Source organism: Sorghum bicolor, chromosome 2, assembly GCF_000003195.3.
Source record: "Sorghum bicolor cultivar BTx623 chromosome 2, Sorghum_bicolor_NCBIv3, whole genome shotgun sequence".
Lineage (NCBI taxonomy): Eukaryota > Viridiplantae > Streptophyta > Magnoliopsida > Poales > Poaceae > Sorghum > Sorghum bicolor.
In genome coordinates this window covers 9434888-9452869 of record NC_012871.2, presented here as the reverse complement: position 1 = coordinate 9452869, position 17982 = coordinate 9434888, and the positions used below count along the sequence as shown (strand labels likewise).

At 43.5% G+C, this 17982-nt stretch overlaps 2 protein-coding genes across 4 annotated transcripts; one reads left to right on the top strand and one right to left on the bottom strand.

Annotated features, from left to right (window-relative positions):
* LOC110432839 (calreticulin) lies at window positions 6971-11002 on the top strand. Of its 2 annotated transcripts, XM_021453764.1 has the most exons (14): window positions 6971-7153; window positions 7916-8023; window positions 8100-8292; window positions 8375-8633; window positions 8723-8779; window positions 8963-9010; window positions 9095-9181; window positions 9262-9319; window positions 9406-9473; window positions 9559-9654; window positions 9736-9783; window positions 10188-10229; window positions 10316-10402; window positions 10509-11002. In XM_021453764.1, the coding sequence occupies exons 1-14, from the start codon at window positions 7051-7053 to the stop codon at window positions 10518-10520; spliced, it is 1266 nt and encodes a 421-aa protein (XP_021309439.1). In that variant the 5' UTR covers window positions 6971-7050; the 3' UTR covers window positions 10521-11002. The 2 variants fall into 2 exon arrangements, with proteins under 2 accessions (XP_021309439.1, XP_021309440.1); XM_021453765.1 differs by lacking the exons at window positions 8723-8779; window positions 8963-9010 and having other exon boundaries at window positions 6973-7153.
* LOC8054405 (probable polygalacturonase) lies at window positions 11539-15182 on the bottom strand. Of its 2 annotated transcripts, none has more exons than XM_002459565.2 (7): window positions 14916-15182; window positions 14687-14839; window positions 13799-14119; window positions 13393-13513; window positions 13130-13304; window positions 12959-13029; window positions 11539-12469 (listed from the first exon to the last, which is right to left on the bottom strand). In XM_002459565.2, exons 2-7 carry the CDS (start codon window positions 14750-14752, stop codon window positions 11724-11726), a joined length of 1500 nt encoding a protein of 499 aa, XP_002459610.1. In that variant the 5' UTR covers window positions 14753-14839; window positions 14916-15182; the 3' UTR covers window positions 11539-11723. The 2 variants fall into 2 exon arrangements, with proteins under 2 accessions (XP_002459610.1, XP_021309438.1); XM_021453763.1 differs by having other exon boundaries at window positions 14714-14839; window positions 14916-15181.

The following is a 17982-nucleotide window of genomic DNA, read 5'->3' as shown; positions in this document are numbered from 1 at the left end:
ACATCAGTGCAGTTACGGCTAAAGAACACCGCAGACTTGTATCGGTTCACTAATTTTCTTGACCCCTGGTTGTAGATATCCAAAATCTGCTGTAGGCGCAAAGCCCCTCGCTGCGACACTTCTGAAAAGACAATGCAATCATCCGCAAAGAGTAAGTGTGAGATCCAGGGGGCATGGACACCCACGCGCACTCCTCTGTATAGGAACACTAGCCCCAAATTCCTCAGCAAAGAAGACAAACCCTTAGCACATAGAAGAAACAAATAGGGGGATATCGGATCTCCCTGTCGAATTCCCCTTCTCAGGCTGAAATGATCTGATAACGCTCCATTAACCCGAATGGACATAGAAACTAACCTCACACACCTCATAATCACAGACACAAAAGTGTTGTGGAATCCCAGCTTCAGCATGTGTATTCCCATTCCACTCGGTCATAGGCTTTAGCCATATCAAGTTCTATAGCACAGGCACCTGATTTGCCTTTTCTTCGCTGCAAATAATGGGTACATTCATATGCAATCAACACATTATCTGTGATGAGTCTCCCTAGCATGAAGGCACTTTGCTCCTCTAACACAATCTCATCAAGATACACCTTCACACAGTTGGCAAGAACCTCCGAGCAAAGCTTGTATAAAACATTCCACAGAGAAATAGCTCTGAATTCTTTCATCTCTTGTGGGTTCTTTACCTTCGATATAAGCACTATGGTTGTCATGTTCACCTCGGGTGGCATCTCACCTCCATGTAGAAAATTAAGAACAACGTTCGTGATACGCGGTCCCAGTAATTTCCAATGGTGTTGATAGAAGCCTGCTGTAAATCCATTAGGGCCGGGAGCCTTATTAGCTTCCATCATGAACAGTGCCCTTTCCACTTCAATTGTCGTGAACGGTTTGATCAGCTCTTCATTCATCTGCTGAGTAACCTTCATCGGCACATGATCATTATCCAGGGCCTCCTGAGCTGTGAATAGGTTGACATAGAAATCTTTTGCCACCTTTTCCAACTCCTCTTGTTCAGTCACCACATCACCAACATTGTTTTTCAGCAAGGAAATTTGGTTTGTCTTAGCTCTCTCCTTCGATTTTGCTTGGAAGAAGGATGTACTTCGATCCCCTTCACGCAACCAATTTACTCCTGAGCGTTGCTTCTCCATGGTTTCATCCCTAGATAATAGTTCAAAGATCTCCGACATCACTCGGCGCTCATCTTGAGTTGATCCTGAACCAATGGACTGGCCTCTCATCAGCTCAAGATCTTTCCTAAGTTGCCCCAGGCATTTCCGCACTGAACCAAAGGTGGAGCGATCCCACCCAATCAGCGAGCGTCCCACACTGTTGAGGTGTTCCAAAAGTTGACCAAGAGTAGCATCCCCTACCATACTGCTCTAAGCTGACTCCACCGCTTGAATATATGTAGGGTCACGACGCCACATATTCTCATATCGAAAGCACTGCCTCCTTTTTCTTCCTCAGTGATTTTTGAAGCATTCGAGAACTAAGCAACAATGATCCGATTCCGTGGTCTGGACATGCCAGACTTTCACATCTATATAAAGGTTAAGAAAGTCTACAGTTGCAAAACCCCTATCCAACCAAACCTTCACGTTGTTGCCATCTTGCTGTCTGTTATCCCAAGTGTAAGGTAGTACGATGTAGCCCAGGTTCATGAAACCACAAGCTTGCACCGCACCCCTAAAGCCCTCCATTTGCCTCTCTGGCCTTGTTTGCACACCAAACTGTTCGTTTGCCTCTAGCACCTCATTGAAATCCCCAGCACAAAGCCAGGGAAGCTCACTCTAAGTGCTCAGGAAATCCAAATAGTCCCAACTCCTATATCTCACCTCCCTTCTCGCCTCACCATAGAAACCTGTAAATCTCTAAAGGTCTAGCCTTGACACTAGATCAACGATCACTACATCGATATGTAGCTTATCATAGCTCTGTAGCCTCACATCAACATCACGTGACCAAAGAAGTGCCAGCCCTCCACCTCGTCCAAAACTTCCCACACCTAGGCTGTTTGGAAAGCCTAGTGATATCTTCAATCCGTCCACTCGATCAGAGAAAAATCACGTCTATGACAAGAAGACCAACCAAGGGCGATGTTGTACCAAGCTACGGAGTTCCTAAACTGCCTTGGGCTGCCCTAGGCCCTGGCAGTTCAGAGCTAAGATTTTCATGGCGCCCGGTGGGGGCTGCTACCTGCAGCCGCCGTTGATTTTGTATTGTTGGTATTGCCTCTCTTTTGCTTCTTCAACATCTCTATCATGCTATCTCCACTGTTCTCCGCACCACTATCTAGCTAGTCCACCCTCGAGTTCACCAAACCAATTGGTACAATAGCATTAGACCTGTCCAATGGAGTAATCAGGTCTGGATTTTGTGTGGCCAGTCTAGTCACCTTAGATTTCCTCTTTATAGGTAGGTGACAATTGGTGTCATCCTCCTGCACATCGAGCTGCCTGCTAGCCCCTTTGCCTACCATTCCCTTCTCCATCACTACAGCACCAGGCTGCTTCTTGAGCGGTGACTAGACCTCCTGTTCTTCTATGTCCCCCATCATCTCTGAAGAATGGCAAGATCCATCATCACCTAGGGATGTACAAGCATCCTTGGATCTTGTGTGTTTTGTCTTCGAGGTCTTAGAGACCAAGGAAGAACCACTCCCGAAGGACTTAGTAGCTACCCCAGTGAAAGACTGCACATGCCTTTTTTTCTCTTCTAGCGTCCTGAGCTGAATGTCATACAATAATTTTCCATGCTCATTACGGGGCACTGGATTCAAGCATTCCATCTCTGAGTGGCCTATCACACCACAACAAAAACAGTAAAAAGGAAGCTTTTCATATTGAACCTAGAACCATCGTGGCTCCTCAGCCTTGCTCATGCGCAAAAGCACTCCTCGCCTCAATGGTTTAAAATTTTCTACGGCCACACGGGCATGTAGGAACACCCCGCTAGCCTTACCATCCATGTCCACATCCATCTTCACCACCTGGCCGATCAGACACATTGCCCGGAATCCCCTTTACTGGTTCATCCATCCGAGCGGCAGGTTCAATATATGGACCCACATCTCCAAGTGGTCAAAACAGATTTTTGAAGCACTAAGCTTCTCATCATAAGTTTTTATAATGACAGCATGGCGACCAACCATCCATGGAGTTCCTATCAGAACCCTCTCCATGTGGCCCTTACTTCCAAACTCCACCATGAACAGGTTATCTCCTTTCTGTTCGATCGCCCGTAATTTGACACCAACAGGGTTGCCCCACGCCGGCTTCACGCTGATCAGACAGTGTTCACGTGAACCACCGACGGTGAGATAACCTTCCCCACCAGTGCCCATTCTTCACACGGGGGATCCTCTTTTTCAACGTCCTCATCACTGAAATCTGCCACAACTTCTTCATCCTCCGTGAGGTTTAGCCAGCGCAGTAGATCAGTAACATTGGAGGTAGGGTTTAAGCCCCTCCCCATACTTCCATCTCTTGAGGATGCCATGTGATCTAGAGGAGAGGATAGAACGATAGTGGAAACCTACACGTTGAATGGTGCAGCCACAAAAGTCATCCCAATCTAGGAAACTAAGTGACGCTTAACCTAGGGGAAACTCTGTAGTCAACGGCGCCTGGATGGCTAACCGGCGGTATGTGGTGTCTGGTACTGATGAGAGATCGGCAGTGTGGCGTGGACGCCGAGACCTAAGTGGCCGCTGGTGTTGCTGATCCAGATCGCCGGAGATGGTGACCTAGATCGGGGACATGATCACAATCGCTCTTGTGTGCATACCTTACCTTTGCACTAATTGAGAAAAAGTTTACCATGGTTGGAACATGCTAAATAAGTCGTGGCAAGTCACATGGCAGATTCCAGGCAGGCTAAACCCTTAGGCTCGTTTATTTGAGATGCAATGGCTTTTAGCTCAAGAGCTGGCTTTTCTGGCTTTTGGCCTTTTTAATACCTTATGAGCTTCGCAGCACAACAAAAAGTAAAAAAATCTCTTCAAAACATGCTCTTCAACTTTTAGTTCATTTTCTCATAAGCTAACTTTTCAAAGCCAACCTAGTTGGGTTGTTTGTTTGACCTTCTAACTTTTGTCCGGTAAAATCCAGATAAAAGCTCAAACAAACAAGTTCTAAATAGATTAAGAAATATCTAAGCAAAAATAAAAGAAATTTAGAATTAGATGAATGTCAAGTAGGTAAGGGTTAAACCTATAGACAAATCAAGAAGATTTAAGTGAAAATGTTGTAGCACAACACGAAAACCAACCTAAACTAGCATAGGGATCTGGCCCAATAAAAATTTTAGAATCAGAGGAGCGTGAGAACTCATTAGAAAGATATCAGACGAGCATTGAATCATGCCTTTTTATATTTGAAATCTGAAACTATTTTGATGAACGATGAGGCTGAGAAAGACATCAAAATCTTGCTTTTGTGAATTCATTTTTCTATAATTCCGAGAAACAAGCCTCAAATACAAAATTTTCCCAAATCTCTTTTGGATGATTAAATATGTTCCATGGACACCAGGCGACCAAACTTGAAGGCGCCGTGGAGCCCATCCATCCTAACACGAGCGCTGGCGCGGGGCATACAAGAGGGAGCGTGACCACGTCGACCATGCCGCTGTTCAGGTATTCCACGAAGATAGTGCACTCCTGCAACACTGATGAGGAGGTTGAAGGAAATCAAAGATGGAGAGAGGAGGAGGAGGTTGAAGGAAATCAAAGGCGAAGAGAGGGATGCGGTGGACAGTGTTGTCTAAGATGTGAAATCAAAGTAGTTTGCTTAGAAAAATCTATCTCAAGGACTTTGAATGAGATGAACCTAAACCACTGAATCATCGCTCCACCACAACAAAATTAGGATTTTGTGTTTCATTTTCATGTGTACTACTAGCATGTGTTGTGCTTTCATGTGTGCTAAGTTATACTTTTTGGTGTGACTTTGTTGTGTAGATCATTTTGATGTCTCAATGCAACCGGCTGATGTTGTCTCCGATGGTTTTAGTTATTGTTAGTTGTTGTGGTTGCCCAACTTTTTGTAGTCTCATCATTCTGTTATATTTACATAGTTTAGGTTCATCTTCTTTTTAATAATAACTGACATCTCTTGCCTAGCTCATTTAAAAAATATGTACTCATAATTATGCTTGTGTAACACCTTTTTCTCTAAGGACACTCCTAGTGCAAAAATCACCATAGTTTCTATGAATGTTAATTATATTGTCATCTAAGCGTTTTGCTGATGTGGCAAGATAGTTATTAGAGAGAGAGAGAGAGAGCAAAAATCATAGAAACTACGTCTAAGTTAGAAACCATGTCTACATGAGAACCAAGACATAAAGAGATGTAATTGGTAGAGAATATTTATATATAATTGGATATGTTTTTTTCTCTCATAACAAATTAGTCAATGATACTTTCTGTCATGGCTAAAGGAACCAGGCGGCCATGCTCTCAGAATCAAAACACCTGGTGAAGCACGCTGAGCTAGGCAGGTTTGCAAGGCTTCAAAGCAAACATACCCAATTTTCCTTGGTCTGTCCACCGGTATTACACATGCTCCATCCTAGAAACAATGCAATTCTAATACAAAATCATATTTTGGTATATTAATTTGACTAATTATAGATAAAAAATATTAGTATTTATGATATTAGTAAATATTATTAGACTAATTATGAAATCTATTTTCTTAATAAATTGATTTAGAGTGATAAGTGTGAATTTTTTTATTAGAAACTTAGTTAAACGTGAATCATTTTAGCTGGCATATAACCTATAATTATATTTGTTTTTGAACGGAGAGAGCAATACTTCATAAAAATGTCATCCCAGGACTGCCTTTCGAAACAATATTTTTTTGTCATAATCAATCAGTATAGTATTATTTAGCAACTTTTTTTTTCGGCCAGCTGAACAGGGAGGCCTTGTTTAGTTTTCCAAAATTTTTTGATTCGAGACACTATAGCACTTTCGTTTGTTTGTGGCAAATATTGTCCAGTTATGGACTAACTAGGATCAAAAGATTCATCTCGCGATTTACAGATAAATTGTGTAATTTGTTTTTGTTTTTAACTATATTTAATATTTTATGCATGTGCCGTAAGATTCGATGTGACGGGAAATTTTGAAAATTTTTTGATTTTTAAGTGAACTAAACGCCTTGAAAGTTGCTGAACAAAAAAAAATTCGCGACACTGTAGCACTTTCGTTTGTTTGTGGTAATTATTGTCTAAGCATGGACTAACTAGGCTCAAAAGATTTGTCTCGTCAATTCCGACCAAACTGTGCAATTAGTTTTTATTTTTGTCTATATTTAGAGTCTGTTTGGTTCCCATTGCTAAATTTTAGCTAGCTAAAATTATTTTAGCTACTCTTGGGTGACTAATGAGACTAAACTATTTTAGCTCCTTTTAGTCAGTGTGTTTGGAACTTTAGCTACTAAAGTGACTAAAGTTTAGCTAGCTAAAATTTAGTAAGGGGAACCAAACAGGACCTTAATACTTTATATATGACTCTAAAAATTCGATGTGACGAGAAATCTTGAAAAAATTAGATTTTTGATGGAAATAAACTAAGAAAGAAAAATACTGGTTAAAAACAACTTCTATACCAGGCAAAAGCAGTCACAGAAAACCGGGAACAGATATCCTAGAAAATCCCGTCCGATACTCCGATGTCACCCGTCCTCATTTTTGTTTTTTTTTACTATTTCCAGCTCCCGTTGCACGCACCGCACGGGCGACCTACCCGGACCTCCCAAACACGTCGAATCCGCCACGCGTCGACTCCCCACTGGCCGGACCACCGCAAGCTAGCCTCCCATTGGCCGGACGCCATGGCCCACACCCGCCACTGTGGCAGCCGCACCTACGCTCACCTCCACCGGCCCCAGCCGTCAGAGAGCGGAAACCCTAAACCCACCCCCCCGGCTGGAGCTCTCCGCAGCGACCGATAAATACAACACGACCCCGGGTGGCCGGCCGGGGCTGAGATCGGATCGGAAGCTTGGACAAGGTTTCCACCTGGATGGCGATCCGCAGGGGCCCTTCGTACGCCGTCGCGGCACTCCTCGCGCTCGCCTCTGTCGCCGCCGTCGCCGGCGAGGTCTTCTTCCAGGAGAAGTTCGAAGGTGATTAATTAATTCCCTTGATCCTTTTGTTTTTTTTGGTTCAAAAAATATTAATTCCCTTGATCCCAACCCTGTTCTGCGATGCGCCTCATGTCTTGGGGCACCAATGCAGTGCGTGTGAAATGGTAGGCGTTAATTTTGACGGACCTGTGGGGTGTTAATTTGGCTAGTTTACGCGATTTAGCCGGTGTGTAGTGTGTCAGTGTGTGATGATACTGGTAGTGATAGGGGTTTGCTCGCAGGATCTAGTAGTGGCTATTTAGTGTTAGGGGTTTGCTCGCAGGATCTAGTAGTGGCTATTTATGGTGTTGAGTACTTCAGTCACGCAGCCTGGGGCTTTGGATCTTGCGGCTCTGAATTGTCGTGTGGTAGTTTCAGTCATAGCAGTGTCGCCCAATGTCAGTAATTCAAATTCGGCCTCGAATCTTATAGCATGTCTGCCGAGGTGGATCAGATTTTGTACTGTTTTCGTATCCTTGACCTAAACATAATTTGATCTGGGACTCATGTGGTTGATGTTTGTTTAGGAGGTACAAATGCCAATCTGTGCCTTATTATTTGTGTTCGTGTTAATTCCTCGTTGATTAGGAACATGTCGTGCAGTAGTTCTCTGTTCTCCTCCAGATTCAGTTTGGACCAGCAGGTGATCCACATTAGGAATTATAGGATCTCTAAATACTGACTGTCAATTTTGTATACCGCGAAGCATTTTTTTTTTCTAATTTTGATGTGACATTTTGCATTGTTGTGATGCATGGCCAGATGGCTGGGAAAGTCGGTGGGTCAAGTCTGAGTGGAAGAAGGACGAGAACATGGCCGGTGAATGGAACCACACCTCTGGGAAATGGAATGGAGATGCCGAGGACAAAGGTAAATTCCAAAACATCAGAAGAAGATTGGTGGTTTCAGTTTATTAGTTACTGACTGAACATGTTTCTTGTTGCAGGTATTCAGACCTCTGAGGACTACAGGTTCTATGCTATTTCAGCTGAGTACCCTGAGTTCAGCAGCAAGGATAAGACCCTGGTGCTGCAATTCTCTGTGAAGCACGAGCAGAAGCTTGACTGCGGTGGTGGTTATGTCAAATTGCTGGGTGGTGATGTAGACCAGAAGAAATTTGGTGGGGACACACCTTACAGGTATATAGCCTTTGAATATACTCTTTCTCCCTATCATATCTGATCTTGTACTTGTAGTTAACTTTGTTCTTCTGTACTGCAGCATTATGTTTGGACCAGATATCTGTGGGTACAGCACCAAGAAGGTTCACACTATCCTGACCAAGGATGGCAAGAACCACTTGATCAAGAAGGATGTGCCTTGTGAGACTGATCAGTTGACTCATGTTTACACTTTGATTATCCGCCCTGATGCAACATACAGCATTCTCATTGATAACGAAGAGAAGCAAACTGGCAGCATCTACGAGCACTGGGATATTCTGCCCCCTAAGCAAATCAAGGACCCAGAGGCTAAGAAGGTAAAGACTTTAATATTTATTATTGTGTCTGAATTTCTTTGCTTGCACATGTTCGGAAATAATTGAGGTTTATGTGTTGATGATTGCAGCCTGAGGACTGGGATGACAAGGAGTACATTCCTGACCCTGAGGACAAGAAGCCTGAGGTAGTTTTTTTATCCATATGCCTAATTTTTGTCATTGGTAAAAACATCTTACGTGACCAGAATTTAAGAGCTTCTATTGTATAATAATACCTAATGGGATATTTGCTACTCCTGTAGTCACTAGTAGTTTACTTAATTTTGTTTGAACAATACATCTCATTGCCTTGTTCCCTTTTACTCCAGGGCTATGATGATATTCCCAAGGAAATTCCTGACCCTGATGCTAAGAAGGTACTTATATGTGGTTCTTTATTATGTAGTCTGTGTCATAGGATGAATAGCATGGGTTTATAAATTCTGAAATGTGCATTGCAGCCTGAGGACTGGGATGATGAGGAAGATGGTGAATGGACTGCCCCTACCATTCCAAACCCAGAATACAAGGGACCATGGAAGCAAAAGGTATGACGGTTCCTTTAACTAAATACAAGCTGACAGTAATAAATATTCTGATATCTGACAGCATTTGCTTCATTTGCCAGAAAATCAAGAACCCGAACTACCAGGGTAAATGGAAGGCACCTATGATTGACAATCCAGGTATGTTCCCCTGAAATTGAACCTTGTATCTGCTACTGTTTGGCTATTGGGTTATTAGTACTGAATCTAATTCCTGTGCTTTACAGATTTCAAGGATGATCCATACATCTATGCATTTGACAGCCTGAAGTACATTGGCATTGAGCTGTGGCAGGTTGGTGTTGGATAGTAGGATCTTCCTTTCTCTTGTTCAGAAAGACATCACAGTTGGTTAAGCCTATTGTTTTTTCTATGTACAGGTTAAATCAGGCACTTTGTTTGACAACTTCATCATCACTGATGACCCTGCGTTGGCCAAGACTTTCGCAGAGGAGACCTGGGGCAAGCACAAGGAGGTATGCATTTCCTCGTTGTAATATCTCTCAATAACTCGTGGTTGATTCATGCATGCGTGAACTAATGATGGGTCTTAACAGGCAGAGAAGGCTGCTTTCGATGCGGCTGAGAAAAAGAAGGAAGAAGAGGTATATTTCAACACCATATAGTGTATTTGTGACAGGTGTATGCATAAGTGTCTTGTCATGATCTATTGGGCGTAGCTGTATGCTGTGTCATTGTCATGCATCCTGGTTCATGTTGACTTTGGGATTTGTTTCCTTTGGTTGAAACTGAATGAACTAATAATCAGTCCTGAGCGCATGTGAGTTTTAACGGATAAAACTTGTGCGGGCAGAGCATCACTATCATTAACCCTAAATCAGACTATAGTAAATTATAGTACAATATATGAGTTTAACTGTTTAGTTTTTACATGTCAACAGCTGATTACTAATGCTGGGTGTCTGAACTCGATCTTTCTGAGTCGCAACGGTTGTGCTTTTTCTGTTGGAGGTTTGCGTGTCACTGATTATGAATCTCTTGTTAACAGGAAGCCGCCAAGGGTGGTGATGATGAGGATGACGACCTAGAGGTCAGCATTGCATCTATCTTATTCTTCCTGGACCATTTTGTTTCCTATGCGGTTTATAAATGATCTAAATTGTACATCTATCTCAGGATGAGGAAGACGATGAGAAGGCAGACGAGGACAAGGCTGACTCTGATGCCGAGGATAGCAAGGACGACTCTGATGATGAGAAGCACGTAAGATACTCAATCCGTGCAAAGTTTTCTCGTTCCTAACCAAGCATTTATCGTGTTCCTGTCTATGTCCTGACACTACCTGATGTGATGAATGCCCGATTTGCAGGACGAGCTCTAGATGGTGAGGATGATGATGTTGTGGCCACCGAACTTGGAGCCGCTGGCCTGGATTTATCAACTCTCCCACTATGAACTTCTCTTTTTTCTGTGATCATCGACAAGTTACTGCATAGAGCATTGCTAATAAGCCGAGGGATAGTTTGGGTTGCTGTAGCGTTTTTTTTTTCCCATTATTAGAACTGATAGCACTGGACAAGGAAGATGTTTGCTCACAACTGATATCTCCCATTCTTACGTTAAATGTGATCCTGCGAAAGCATAGGTTTCGTGACGCACGTGGACTGCAGCGTCGTTTTGCCGTTTTCGTTTAGAGAACATTCGTGCCTGTTTACTGTTCTAGGTATCGCTAGGGTCTTGTTTCGGGCAAATAGCTGCTCCGTCTCGTGTCTGGCAAACTCTGCTTTCCTATCCGTTTCCTGCCAGCGCCACTGCTTTTGCCTGGTATGAGATTTGTTTAAAGAGAATCACAGAATTTTTTTTGAATGGACCTCCTATATGAAATGTTAATAGTAGGTAAATGTGCAAATAGAATCCGTGACCATGCGCCATCGAGATCACGAGCATACGTTGGCGTGATGACGAGTGGAGCACATAGTAAACAGACTAATAATAAATATAAATTCAACTTTTTAGTGCTTGAAAGCACATAGTAAATAGATAGCACAAGAATACCAATCAACTAAATTGCAGCAGAGGAACTTATTGTACAAAATAAAATGCTGCACGGTCTTGTAATGGAATTTTGCCTTAACTAAATGAACCTGGAAGTTTGTTTGCGTCGAGAAACCAAAGTTATATGGTACATAAAATAAGTTGAAGGCCAGCACCCGTATATTACAAGAAGGTCCGTATATTACAAGGATAATCCAACACAGAACTTGATGTGTGTTTTTTTCCGACCACGCCAAAGCGCGTTTTTCATTAAGAGGAACAGAGTTTTGAAGCCACACAGAATGAGACGGTAATCCCAGGTTACCAAACTCAAGACCAACTGGAACACACGGTTGAACTTGATGTGTTTCAACAGAATTGTTCAAGTCAAACAAATTTATTTCATTTCCGAGTAATAATCAGTACCTACATGCCCCAACAAAGAGGCTTTGAAACAACAATAGTAGTACATGATACTGATTTCCATAAAATTAAAATTACCAAGCTGCAGGGACGAGGGGGAAAAATGATCAAGTAGATATACTCAAGGTTACCTACATAGAAACCAACTTATCGAAAGGAAAGGATTTACCAGCCGGCTAGCACTTGATTTCTGCAGCGGCTGTGGCTGTGGCTGTGGCTGTGCTGCAGCGGCTGGATAATTACTGCCGTAGCAAATTTGTCCGGGCCCTGGACTGGTTCTTAGTTGCTCGCATACCTCTGGTGACACAGAGTTCGAATACCCTTCGACGAGTGAACAATTCCATGGATCTGTAGATCTGACACTGAGAGACACATTTGATAAGCAAATATTGCTGAAGTTATCCCCTGGGATGCCCTGCAACATTCCTGCAACACCAATGTTGACACCCACAACATCCTTGATAGTTATGTTGCTTATGGTGGGAAGTGCACTCTTGTTGTACCTATCATCAGGGTGTTCACCGTAGTTTCCAGTGATCCTGATGGCTATGGAAACGTTGTCAAAGCTCACATCGGCTACATACACGTTCTTCACGTATCCTCCGCGCCCTGGGGCTGTCTTGATTCTGATCCCATGCACTGAGTTGACGATCCGGATGCCCTCTGCTCGAACGTCTGATATACCACCTGACATCTCGCTTCCAAAGGCGAGCCCAGCGCTGTTCCTTGTCTGTCCTGTGATGTTGCGGATGCTAATGTTGGAGCTAGGATGAGCAAAAGAGATGCCATACTCATCCCACCCACTCTTGATGACAACAATGTCATCGCCATTTCTGATGTAACAATCTTCAATGCAAACGTTTGTAGATGAGTCTGGATGGGTTTCAAGTTGCATTAGTGATTAGTCCCAGACATGGTGACAGGAAAAATAAAATAAAAATTTAAAAGAAAAACACACAGTTCAGGACCTCAACGTTGACAAAATGAGTCTGACTAGAAATACTGGTGTCATACATCAAGAAACAACATGTTAAATTTTTGAAAAAATTTATGCAATAACTATGGTCTTTCACTTAATTAGGATTCATATAACTTAAGCACATATCTGATGACTACCTCGAGTACTGAACATACAGCATCATGTACTCTATATTTCAAATAGCTACTTAAATTTTGTCCTAGGTCAGATTTAGTTTGTTCCTTTCAAGCCAGAACAAAGTCTTGCAATTTTTCATGATGTTGATCTATTTTTTTTAGAAAGTGCAGGGCCAACTGCTAAATGGAGCAAACAGGGCATAAACTAAAGCAACTATTCATTTAAAGAAAGAATTCAGTGAGCCATAGCATCCCAATAAAGCACACCTGGATCAATGCCATCGGTGTTTGGTGAACTGATAGGTGCTAGGATCGTGAGATGCTGGGCCAGGACTTGGCTGTTCATCCGGGAAAAAACAGTCTAAATGATAAAATTATCATTGCGATTGAAACGTTGCTTCAGTAATAAATGACAGAGAGGAATGCTCAAAAGGGAACCTGCAGTATACTGGATGGATATTCCAAAATGGTGAATTTATGAAGGTTAGGTTGGAAATAACTACTCTGGTAGAGTACATCAGTTCAACAAGCGGTGGTCTAGTATAATTCAATGTGTGGTTGTGAAACCAGTCCCACCAAACTGCACCTTGGCCATCAATGGTGCCATTGGAACCTGAAAAGAGCATGATCTATAGCTTGTCATGCACCAGAAGATTAAAAGGCTAGCCATATGAAGTGCTTGATGCAACTAAAACACTTACCAGTTATTATTACATCAGTAAGATTGGATCCAAATATTAAACTTTGATGTCTTTTACCGGGTAGTTCTCTACCACGCCCATAGGATGGAAGAGCATCAATAACTGGCCAGTCAGAGGAGTCCTGCAAATATCCTCATAAGGACACTGTGACGGTGGCTGCACTGTTGTTTCAGTAGAAATGTACTCATCAAAATATGAGATGTAATTACAGTAAACATATGATTACTGTTATTATTACTTATTGTTAATATGTACAGGTGATTCTACATGCTTTTATTTTTGATAGGTGAGAACTGTACGAAAAAGATGTCGAAGGTTTGAAGTTATAGTGATGAGGCAAAACAGAAGTAACTCTACTTAAAGTAATTAAATTATTGCCTACAAACCATTTGTGAAATCATCTTACTGTTGATCCAAGAATTACTGCGTCCTTGTCCAGTGAGAGTGTGAGATGGCTGATTAGACTAAAACTCCCGGTCAGCCACCTTCCAGCAGGCACAAACAGCTGCGCTCCGCCCTTCTTCGCAAATGAATTGAGGTAGAAGAGTGCATTCTGAAATGCTTTCGTGTTAAGAGTCGCACCATCTCCAACAGCACCAAAATCCGTTATTGAGGCACTGTGTGGCCTCTCTACACTTGCTGTCAAGTCCTCGCAGTACATGCCCCATACACTAGCCCATTGGGTCTGAGCAACAATGGTTGTGAAAACCAAAAGAACCTGAAAAATCTACACAAAATTCGAAGAGACCGTGTCAATAGCCTTAAAACTGAAGTTTCTTCCATTCTTAATGATCTGCGTGAATAACTGAATATGCTGGATCTGCATTATGCCGTTTCCATGGAAGACTGAGCAAAAACCAAACAATTCATGAGCGGATGCTTGTTTTCAGCTTTCAGGGCAGGCTTGTTTTGTTTTCAAGTTCATTCATAGTTACATTACATAGGAAAAAGAGAAAAAGAAGGATGGCAACTATGTTAGCTCATTTTCAGGCTAACTTGTAGCACGTTGGTGTTTTTTTTTCCATGTTCGCAGTTCAGGCATGAAACACATAGCAAGTCTGCCCTCCCTGCTCCCTATGGTGGGTTGTAGTTTCAAGGAACTACCAAATCATGCTTAGGGTTACTAGATCATTTGGTTCCTTTCCCACAAAAATCTAAGACTACACAACCGAGCACTCCTAGAGCCCAATTAAATCCCCCCATGCCCCCATTCAGGAAAGGAGGTGACGGCGGAGCAATTCTCTAGCAAAGCAAGGAAATGCCAAAAACTGAAACGCAATCCCGATCCAGATACCCAATAGGAAATTATTGCCCCCCTTACAGTCGCGGATCTACTCATCTTCCTGCTTGAGCTGAGCATTCACTCCTTTCCTCATCCAGCGGTTACTGAATTCCCATCAGAACAACAGCGCCGCCAGTGGGAGACCCCGAAGAAGACAGACAACACCTGCAGGAGCCGCGTGTTATTAACGCCACAAGACCAACGAAGAGCGCGAGCAGAGTCAGTGGCGAGCTTCGCTCACCGGAGGAGGGGGCAGAGCAGAGCAAGAGGTGAGGTGACCCTCTTATCGGACGGCGAAACCCCTCTCGGCTCGTCGCGCCCGCGGGACGGCCTTCCGTCTCGAAGGTGGTAGGACGCCGGCCGGCAGCTGCAGGGACTACGCGAGGGAATGGAAGGACGAAGGGGAAGTGGAGGTGGAAGTGTGGGAGCAAAGCAGCGTCAATCATGGCGCCGCCGAGGGGGACCAGAACGAAAATGGATAGAGGAATGTCAGCGTGGTCAAAGCATAAAGCAACGGGGATTAGGGCCGATTGCCTTGAGCAATTTTTAATATTTTTTTCCGAAGCACAGCCAACCCTTCTGGACTTAAATACAAATAATATACAACAGTTACCTGAAAATTTTGCAATTGCATATGGTCATCCGCAATGGTTATCAAATAGCTAGCTAGAAGAAATTCTATTGGCTCTCAATAGCACTTTACAAATAGCTAGCGAGATAGCATATAAAAATAATAAAAAAGTAGCACTCTCATTAGCTATCGAGAGAGATCAAATAGCTAGCAACTCATAAATAGCTAATCTAGCACGATCTTCTAGAAATAACTCTCTCACAATACTCTCCACAGTAGCTAGCGACTTTCTAATAGCTAGCAACTTCTTAAGCTAACTACTTGCAAATTGCCATTGAGAGCCAATAATATTCTTCCTAGAGATCAAATAGCTAGCGATTTGAACACCATTGCGGACGCCCCTGAGCATAAGTCACCAGCCTTCCCATGCTCTTCCTCCAATGTACTGCGCCCGCGCTCGACCACACTAGAGACGAAGAACATGACGGCAGCGGCGGCGGTCTCTCTCTACTTGACACTCCCTTTCTTCTTCCCTAACTCCATTGGATTTAGAAGAGACCGACCGGCCAAATAGTGGGTACAATAAAAGGGTGGCCTAGGGTCGTAGCAGCGGAGGAGGTAGCCGGACCAGGTCAAGGTGAAGACATCCATGGTCGGAGCTTACCACGGAAGGAGGGGGAGGGGAAGATGGCAGGTACTACAGGCAAGCTAGGGGCCGCGGTCGCTGAGCTCTGGCGAAAACTAGGGGCAGGTGAAGACATCCATGGTCGGAGCTCACCCGTGGTGGTCTATTTCTTCCCCTTCTCCCTCTCATCGAAGCTCTGCGATGACCATGGGCGCTCTTGCCTAACCTAGTCCAGCCACCTCCACTGCCAGGACCCTAACATCGCCTTCCCGCCATCCAACCATCCAACCTCTTGGCTGGCTTGTCTCTCTCAAGCCCCTTCTTTTTTAAGTCCACTGGAGTTAGGGAAGAAAAGAGGAAGAGTCGTCACTGCCGGCACTGGAGTTGGAGAAGAAGCAGGTGTGGGCGTGTGAGAGTGCATCAGACGATAGAGAGGGTGAGTGTGCTGAGCGACGCAGGTGCGCTTGTAAATAAGCATTTTTGTAAACTTATATAAAAAGACAAAAACATTTATATTATCAAATAATTACCATTATACTAAATGTTTTTTGCAAAACTAGAGGATGTGTGTGCCGAGCGACGCACGATAAGGATTCAAATTGGTTTAGCTATAGCCTGGAGTGGTTAGTATGTGTGGATATACTTAGTCTTTACATTGTTGTCATCAAAGTTGACATTTCTCTTCTTCATAATTCGTTGTTTTCTCCCTCCACACGACAAAATTCGCCAACTCGTCAATTGCATGCGTTCACTTATTTGTTTTGAAAACAATAGCCTGTCTCTATGATTCTATAAGTCATTCACACGTTGTACTTCTTTTCTTTTCTTTTCTTTTTTTTTTATTTTACCGATGCATGCTTTATGAATGATAGGGGAGATTTAAGGATGAGATAGTGCTCCAAATAGATACCCACGGTTCTTTCTTAGTCTGACTTAATGAACTAAATGAAAAAATGAGAGAAAGAATTGTCTATTTAGTTTATTAAATTAGACCAGAGAAAAACCGTATCCATTTGGAATATCATCCCCATTCTTGAGCATCTCAATGGTTTTGCATTTGGGGTTTGCATTCTTGTAATTTGCAAAAAATCGCAAAATGAGGTATCCAACGGTTTTGCATTTTGAGTTTGTATTTTGAGCAACTTGGCAAATGAGAGAGCAAACTTGGTATAATTGCCAAGTCGCGGACGGCTTGGCAAAAGCCCGATCGCGCGCGTCTCCCAGTCGCTCGCGCGATCCGGACTTTTCTTCGCGCCATATATGCTCCATCGATCGCGACAAAAACCCCCGGCCCTCCACGCGTCGCCGTCCGCAGCTGATTGAAGTCGTGAGGGACTCTATCGCGAGCACCGGCCCTCCACGCGCCGTCGTCCGCTGCCGATCGCGACCGACTCCATCGCGCAGAAACTCCCTTCCCACGCGCCGCCGTCCACTGCCGATCGCGAGCAACACCATGGCGCAGAAACTCCCTCCACGCGTCGTCGTCAGCTGCCGATCACGACCAACTCCATCGCGCAGAAACTCCCTCTACGCGCCGCCGTCCGCCGCCAAGTCAATTATACGAAACCTTTGGAGATGGTCTATTTTTAGACTTTGCATTTTGTTTTGGGAGTTTGCAAACAACAACAAATGAAGTCAATTATGCAAACCCTTGGAGATGCTTAGGGAGAACACATAACGGTAAAGAGAAAATGCATCAAAAGGTTGAAAAGTGCAAGTGGTGACTCTGGTTGCCTTCCTCTACTGCAATCAGGGCTAATTCTCGTCCGTCATCGTCGCCGATGGAATCTGACTTCTGAGTATCTGACGCTGTTACAATCTTCTTGAGAGCCGGAGAAACGTTATAGAGTTCTTACTCGTGATCATTGACGAACTGAGATGTCTTCAGGCCAACATGATCCTCTGCGAGACAAGAAAAGGCACAAGCAGCAGTATATAGCAGGAACAAATGGAATCTGTTGGAAATGGAATCAGACTGAAAAGCATCAGGCGACCGTCAGTTCAGTTTGTTCAGAAAAAAAAAAATGCAATCTGGTAGATCGAGCAACAAAGTAGCATCAACTCTCGCAATACAGGCAATTTATCGGGGAAGGAGATCTGTTTGATAAACCA